Below are 8,417 nucleotides of genomic sequence, written 5' to 3'. Positions count from 1 at the left end.
GGGGTACCCGCCCGGAGCCGCCTCACGCCCGCCCCGGAGGCTTCAGCGGGCTGGGAGCCTTGACCTGCGGTATCTCGGCTGGGGGACAGCCCAGGGGAGCCCTTTGGGGCTTCTTTGGAGGAATTTGAAATAGTTTAAGAAACAGTATAGCCCTTCCTCCCCGCGCCCCTCCAAATTCCCTTGAAGATTTGACTCATTTCTCTCTCAGCATCTTGGCTGGGGGTTAATTCCTGCAGCAGCAAGTGTTTTCCTGAGGGGCTATAAATATCTGTTCATTTAGGTGGTGGTTTTGCTCCCCAAAATGAGTGGAAATCTTGTTGCCACATGCTGCTTTCCACTTCGTCAGCAGTTTGTGTTTCTCAGCATCCCAAGATATGTTTAGGGTACCAATGTTGTAATCTGCTTTTGTCAGTTTCCTTAACTGAGTTAATGCCATTAGAAATGACCATCGGTCATGAAATGCCTCCTCCTTTTACATTTAGTGCGGGATACTGCTCAGTTGTCCATACTGGAGGATGATTTTGGTAACCTACAGTATGCAGGAGACAAAGTTGGTTTTTTTTGTGTTTTTTTTTTCTGCTCCAGGGAATTCATGCAACTTTTGTTATGGTGTCATTGTGAAAATCAAATATTGCAGGCTTTTTTTACAACTTGCAGCTTCGTGTGGGAATCTGTATGGCTTTTAGACATCTTAACAACAATGTCATGAGCTCCATAGTAACTTCCATGTACTTTGTGTGTACGTTTTCATCTTTGACATTGTGTTATGTGATAGTTTGATTGTAAGGCTTCTTGCACGTTATTTAGAATTGGGATGTAAACTCTTTTTAGCCCTCAGCTTGGTTCAGTATAAGCTGGCTGCTTTTGATGCAGTTTAGGGTTGTGATGAAAGTTAATATTTCCTACTGCAATTGTGGTTACAGTGGTCGGTCTTGACTGTTTAATAATAAAGCATGATTATTTTTTTGCTTCAAAGGCTTCTGCGGAAGTAACTATGCTATTACTCGTGTATACTTTATAACTTGCATAGACAGTTATGCCAGCAAAAGCCCCAATACTGATACAACTTTATTTAAAAAAAATAAAATCTAGAAAATTTGTAACACAATACCAAATATAATATATCAGTTTTAATGTTGCTAGCAGTGAACTTTTTCAGTTAGATGTGTGGATTGTATCTTAGTACTTCAATCATAGGGTAGCTTTCAGGAGTCAAATATATTGTGGGTTAAGGGCTGTACTGCTGACTTCACAAAAAGTAAAGTTAAAAGCGATGCAGACTGTTAGCAGGTTTGCAATGGTTCCCTTAATATTGTGTTGCTTTCTTATATATATTGAAGTGGGTATGCTCTGCATGTATCAAGTGCTGTGTAACTTTTGGTGGGTTTTATCCAGATGTGACTGCATTTTAATAGGTATTCTCTGTTTCTTTATTCCATCTGTTTTATGGTAACTTGGTTATAATGAAATTGAGATGTTGCAACTCTTATTTCTCATGAACATACTGTAAGTGGTGACAATCTTCTTGACCAGTACTTGTGGTTAAGCCATCATTTGTAGGATACTCTTTTAAGTGTTCCCCTTCTAATGTGCTGTAAATTGTGTTTATGTAAGAAATGGCTGTCATGTAACTGGGGACTCTCAGTGTGTTCAGGCTACTAGTAGCATGGAAGAAAATCCTGAAGCAGCACTTTGAAAACTAAGCCCTTCTCCAAAGTCTTCAGTATTTAATAATTCCATACTGTCCACTCTGAATCACAATACTTGTGTCTTGTACACAGTTCAAAACCTGGTTTTTACAGCTTAATTTGGACACCTGTTGTTCATAGCTTTATAAAATTAAGTTCACAGTTGTGGAGTACTTCCCAAGGTCTGTCATTTGATATCTTATCTCTGGTTCAACTCAAAAGTAAATAATGAATCAAGTGTAAAGATTAACACTGTCACTTACTGTAACTAGAGATAAATGTATAATAAAAATAAAATGTATGTTTTGCAGGTTCAAGAAAACTCCCCAGCTCAACAAGGAGGACTGGAACCTTTCTTCGATTTCATCATTGCCATAGGACACACTAGGCTTGTAAGTCTCAAATGCTTTTATTTTTTTTTTTTTCCCCTGCATGAAGTATGGGTGTTGTAATGATGCAGGGTAGAAGCCAAAGCTGTTGCAGTAAAGAAAGCTTTTCACACTGGACATTGTATATGGCATTAGAAAGGTAAAGTAAAACTTGGTGGTGTTCAAAATCTCCTCTCTGGCTGGATGCAAATTTGAGAAAAGCATCTTATTTATGCCTTTAGTCACCTCTACTTCTTAATAGATTAACACAATGTTAATGATATTACTCATTCATGCATATTTTCTGCCACAAGGTGAATATTGAACTGGTGAGTCAATGGTAAGAGCTCAAGATTTGTTTAAACAAACTTGTTTCAACATTTGATAAAACAAGAAAAAGAATCGTAACCTGTTTTGCTTACACTTTAAGACTGGGAATGCAGTTCCTCTATGTTGAGGTATGAGAGGAGAGTTGAGTTGGTTTGGGTTTTTTTTTTTTTTTTTCAGCTTTAAAAGGCTTGCAGCTTTGCTTGTATGCTTCACCTTAATGCTGAATTCATTAAGTTTGTCTTGCTTTTTTAATGGAGCTGTCTTTCTGGAAGTGATCGTTATCATCGTAGATTTTGGTGGAAGATCATGTAATCTTTTAACATGACAGAAATAATGAGAGTTCTCTAAGCTGCTCCCAAATAGTCTGTCCTTTCTCAGTCAATTTGCAATGATTTTGAAGGGTTATTGAATAAGGACTGGGATCAGAGGCACGAAGTAAAATGTTGCTGCTTATTGTTAGACTATATAGTTCAGATCTAATGTTGCTGATTATTTAATAGCAGTTAAGAAGAACAGGAATATAAATGATGAAACAGAGTAATAGTAAGAACTTGGGTAAAGGGACATGAGCTGGCAGTACTGACCTCTGTATAATAAAAGAAAATTGAGCTGGTGGGACCCATCATGAAACTCAGAACCTAAACTTTGATGGTTTTGTTTCTTTGTATTCAAATTCTGCCACAGGTGTGCCATCTATGTTACAGTGCAAATAGAAATAATGCTAATTGTGTATCTTTTTCTGTGCTCTACAGAATAAAGAAAACAATATGTTGAAAGATCTACTGAAGGCAAATGCTGAAAAAGCAGTGAAGTTGGAGGTGTATAATATCAAAACAATGAAAATAAGAGAGGTAGAGGTGATCCCCAGTAACATGTGGGGAGGACAAGGTCTTCTGGGAGCCAGCGTGAGGTTCTGCAGTTTCCAGGGAGCCAATGAACACGTGTGGCACGTTTTGGTGAGACAGAATCCTTTGGTGGCTCGTTCATGTTCATAGAACCTTGTTTTAAAGTGTAATGTTTAGAAGTAAGTTGCGTGTAGTACAATACTGAAAGCACACAGAAGGCAGCAACAGTCTTGAAAGTTTGTCTGAGGTATTTGCAGAGGGACAAGTAGTGGGTGACTGTTAGTGTTGCCCGTTGCTACGAAGAAAACTAACTCCATCCCAACCAGCCCACTCTGTCCCTATCCCAATCGGCATGTAATGGGGAGAAGGTTTTTTTCATCTTATGTTAAAGAATCAATGGCAAAAGCAAAAAAGTTTCTGGCTTGATGGGTGTCTCTGTGTTGGTTAAACTTCATCCAAGTAATATTAATGTTGCAAAAAGCAGCAAAATATTATTTTAAAATTAAGAGAGAGAGCAGAAAGAATAGAAGAGCCTAGGAAAGACTGATGTGATCTTTTGTTACGTTTCTGGTTGTTTAAATAGATAAATGCAACTTCTCAACATCTTCAGAGTATCTCATTTTGAATTGGTAATATCTTGGTCTTTCATATTCAGCGTGTTTTACAAGATGTCACACCCAGATGTAGACTGTTCAAGGACTTCATTCTGTTTGTGGGACAAAATAGTTCTTTTCTTCTGTTTTTGGAGTTAGCTTTCGTTTCTGTTCTTGGGGTACTTTATCTTGCTGCGAGTGCGGATGACACATGTTGTTCTTCCACAGGACATTGAACCTGCATCTCCTGCAGCTCTAGCTGGTCTCCAGCCGTACACTGACTACATTGTTGGATCTGATCAGATTCTTCAGGAGGTAGGCTGCATGTTCCTTCAAGTAGTGATTATCTTCATGCCTGCCAAGTGTATGTTGTAGGGTTTGGGTTTTGGTAAATCGAATTGTGTGTATATCAAATGTATGGAGATAGTTTTTTAGGATTTTGGGAGGTTGATGTTTATGACAAATATTTTATGGTTGAGGTAAACGTTATCTTTTTTTAATGTGACAGTAAAAAAGTTGCCCTTAAAGATCAAACTACACTAGTGAGTTTTAATGTGTCATTGGGTTTTTAAGTTGAAGTTAACTGTAAAGTGCTAACTTGCTTCCAGCTCCTTGTCTTACACATTTGAGTAATACTACTGCTTTCTTTTTTTTCTTAGTCAGAGGATTTCTTTTCACTGATTGAATCCCATGAGGGGAAGCCACTGAAGCTGATGGTTTATAACACTGAAGCAGATTCTATTCGAGAGGTAGTTGTGACTCCCAATGGAGCTTGGGGTGGAGAAGGAAGGTACTGATCTCCGGACAGTCACTGCCTGATGACAGGTTATATACTCACTGTAAATGAGCTCCCATTAAGACTATTATTATTGTTATTATTGATTACAGCTTGTTGTTTTCAAGCTAAGCCTTGTTTCCTTACACTTGTCACACAAAACTGTGTGTCTTTCCATAATGAGAGAGCTGAAACCAATGGCTAAACCTGTGTTGACTTCCCTGGTAGCAGTTTCACTAGCTATGTTCTCACAATCAAACATTCGGTTAAAGCAAGAACAAAATCCAAATTGGGTCAGATCATATATTTTTTTAAAGATTTAAAAATAATCAACTGAAAGCTAAGCTATGTATGGCTAAATGTCAGTTGTTGAGTGCTCCTTGAGTACTATAAGTGAGCTAAGCAATTTTTGCAGGTAGGTATTTCTTGCTATAGATTAAAGACTCAAACTCTTTTTATTCTAAAGAGTCAAAATTTAAAATGCTTACTAGCTTTGTTAAGAACACCTTTTTTTCGTGTCTTGTTTTACTTTTCTTGTACAGTTTAGGATGTGGTATTGGGTATGGCTATTTGCACAGAATTCCAACGCAGTCCCTAGTATCGAAGAAAAAGCCAGAAAGCAAACCACCTTCACCCTTACCAGAAGCTGGAACTCCTGTACCATCTACTAATGGTTACACAGAGGTATGTAAGAAATAAGTTCATATCTCTGGCATGTTCTCTGGAGTTTCAATAATTTCCACTTGTTGGAACATTCATAATACAGTATATTTGAGTACAGCATATGATTTTGCTTGAATGAAATGGAGTTAGGTGAAGGGAAAGTGAGAGCTGATGATGCTGAGCAGATGACAGATCACCGGTGTTGGCTGATACTAATTTTTGCCAGATATTTGCTTCCTGTTGTAAAAACTTGCATACTACAGCTGTATTAGTCAATGAGAATCATGTTAGAAGAATACCTGGCTCACTAGGAAATACAATACACCTACAAGAAGTAAGTATGGACTGTTCATCTGAGAACTTACTGGCTATAAAAGGCTACATTGGAACATGTCCTAATCGGTGCCTTGACTGTCGGTTTTGGCATCATAGGTTCTCTCTGAATTGGTGTACTTGGAGACTGAGGCAGAATGCTTTCATAGGAATGTCATCTTCAGGTGAAGCTTTCAAGATAAAAAGATGCTTTTCCTTCTTACTTTGTTATTCCAGACTCCGTTATTGGCACCTACTTCTCAGAATGACAACTCTGAAACGGTTATGAACTTGGATCATTCCACAGATCAAGAAATGAGTGGTTATTCACCAGAAAGCTCACTTTCTCCTCCTCCCCCTCTCCAGAGAGTTATGGATCCAGGTATATTTTCTTAGGTGCTTTTTTTTTTTTCAGTACTTATTTAGAGGACATCTAAGTAAACTATTAAGGTCTAAAGAAGTTTGAGACTTAAATGCAGAACTATGAGCATTGGTGGTTGTTTTCCTTAAAGTCTGACTTCACTGGATTTCAGAGCTGTAGAATTTGGGTAGTGTGAGCCTGACTGAGGTTAACATTATGCAGAAGTCTTTCCACTGATGCCAGCTAACTTTTAGGTTAAATTTATTTGCATTTAGCAGGGAGGGGACTTCAGTCTGGATAGAACAAGTCTTTTTGCATCAAGAATTTTGTGTTATATATAAAACAGTACTGTAATTGCTTGCTTCCTCAGGATTTCTAGACATGTCTGGTATTTCATTTCCTGAACTCGCTGACTTAACAAAAGTGTCCAACGCATCTTCATCTGCCTCCTTCAACATGCCAGCAGCAGAAGCTTTAGTAGGCACTGAAAAGTCAATGTCGAACAATGATGCTTCTACTTACTTTGGTAAGTGTCTTCACAGTTTTCTTTAGGTCTCTGACCTCATTTCTGGAATGACACCAACTTACTCCTGCTCAACAGTATCGTGCTTTTTGGAAATAAGCCAATTTAAAGATAAATCAGAAAGGGGATTGGCTAAAATGAGGTGGAAAAAGCAGCAGCAATTAGGTGTAGAAGTGGACAAAAACTAATAGGCTTTTTTATAAGATTATAGAATGTATGTCTCTTTCTTTAAGTGAAAATGTTGATGATCCAAATTAAACTCACCTTAAAAGTAGGTATTTCTAAAATCAGTGTAAATGAATTTTTGTACCATAGGTTTGTATTCACAGTTGTAAAGTGAAAATAAAATTGCAGTCATCTTAATAGTGACTTTTCTATTTATAAAAATTAAAAATCTTCACATTATGGATGCCTTTCCATTTTAAAAGGGTAGAGTTGTGGGTAAGAGTTGTAACACAAATAAAACATCTCTAGCATAAAAATACAGCAGACCAAATGGTTCGTGGTATCTTAAGAACCTGCTTGTGCCATGAGATTTTTTTTGGATTTGGGGGGACCTGATTAAACACAGCCCATGTATTTGACAGTTGTGAGTCTGGTGATGTGCCTGTATGAGGTATGTCGTTCAAGCTGATTTTCTAGATGTATGGTAACCAGAGGCACTTGCTGTTAGCCTGACAGGTTTTGTTTTTTTACAAACCATTTCTCTTTTCCAGAAAATGCCACAGCTTTGGACACTGAAGATGTAACTGTGTATTCTGAAGGTGCAGTCAAGCAGCCCCAGCTGGACGACCTACTGCCTTCCATTCCATCTTTACCTTCTTTTACTCTTCCTAATGAAATTTCTTCAAAAACACTAGGAGCTGATCCCGATAACCAAGAAACAAAGCTGCTGTTAAACAGTACTGAGAGCTCGTTAACCACTACTCCGGTGAAACCAGATGATGAAGCAGCGTGTGAACAGAAGGAGGAAGAAGCTGCACAAGATGATGAGTGAAAAGGGTGCTGCTTTTGTTTACAGACTGCCAGATGCTGTAATACTATAGCTTGGAATATTTTTCTGATCTTGAAAGAATTACAGCTATTCTATTTTGTTAGTGTAGACAATATTATAAAAGAAATTGTATTAAATACATATCCTATTGTCTTTCCCAGTCATTCTTGTTTAATGGACTGATTTGGGTTCAAGCTTTGAATGCTTTCCAAAATCACCAAATAAATGGGAAAATTAATGTAGAAACAAGTTGGACACTGGTGAAACGTCAAGTTCCTGCATTCACCTGTGCCTACAAGCGCTCCTGAATGTATTTATGAAGGCACTCTGCCTGAACACTGACACTTAATGATTATTTTCTCAGTATGATTGATGGCACTAAAAAAAATAATTATGGTTTTGACTTGCTAGAGAGCTTTTCTAATGGTACACCTTAATTAGACAGTTCTGGTGACTTTCAAGGCATTTCCTACCCCAAGATATCGTCTTTATTCCTACTTTACTACTCTCCAAACTGTTACTTTTCTTGTTTTAGAGTCTCTTTTCTGCTACAGTTATTCATGTACCTTCTCTACACCTCCTTTTGCAGGAAAGGAAGAACCATATGGTTTGAAGTTGCAGCATATAGATAGGACAAAATCATGTTGGTGGGTCCTGTCATTCACTTCAGCTCTTCAGTGGATCATGTGGTGGTCTCACAGTTTATTTAATAATAAAAAAAAAAAAAAAAGGATGAAAAGGATGGGAGGGAAATTATGATGGTTGTTTGCAACAAACTGAAGTTAAAGATGATTTTCAGTCAGGCCCATGTGTTTTCAGGGTGATTGACCTTTTCAGTGGGGTTGAAAGATCCCGGATTCTGTAGTGACAGAGAAATAGCTTTAGTTGTGCTTTTCTATTTACCCATTTCTATTTTTATACAAGTTGTAAGTTTAAAACATGGGGATGGAACATGTTAGTGCAGC

General features: G+C 37.8%; 1 protein-coding gene across 1 annotated transcript; it reads left to right on the top strand.

The window, feature by feature from the left end:
- Positions 1–1,984: 1,984 nt before the first annotated feature.
- On the top strand, positions 1,985–7,723 carry GORASP1 (golgi reassembly stacking protein 1, 65kDa). The gene is made up of 8 exons (XM_009890469.1): positions 1,985–2,080; positions 3,139–3,342; positions 4,053–4,139; positions 4,484–4,614; positions 5,142–5,283; positions 5,812–5,956; positions 6,306–6,461; positions 7,175–7,723. Exons 1-8 carry the CDS (start codon positions 1,985–1,987, stop codon positions 7,453–7,455), a joined length of 1,242 nt encoding a protein of 413 aa, XP_009888771.1. The 3' UTR covers positions 7,456–7,723.
- Positions 7,724–8,417: the final 694 nt, after the last annotated feature.

The sequence above is a fragment of the Charadrius vociferus genome, unplaced genomic scaffold, assembly GCF_000708025.1.
Source record: "Charadrius vociferus isolate BGI_N301 unplaced genomic scaffold, ASM70802v2 scaffold608, whole genome shotgun sequence".
Taxonomy (NCBI): Eukaryota; Metazoa; Chordata; class Aves; order Charadriiformes; family Charadriidae; genus Charadrius; species Charadrius vociferus.
Note: the sequence above shows the minus strand (reverse complement) of the source record. Positions and strands in the feature narration are given on the sequence as shown.

Coding starts and splice junctions, on each gene's coding strand:
- GORASP1 (XM_009890469.1), top strand. CDS start 1,985: ATGTATGTTTTGCAGGTTCAAGAAAACTCCCCAGCTCAACAAGGAGGA. Junction 4,140..4,483: donor CTGATCAGATTCTTCAGGAG/GTAGGCTGCATG, acceptor TTTTTTTCTTAG/TCAGAGGATTTCTTTTCACT. Junction 6,462..7,174: donor TGATGCTTCTACTTACTTTG/GTAAGTGTCTTC, acceptor TCTCTTTTCCAG/AAAATGCCACAGCTTTGGAC.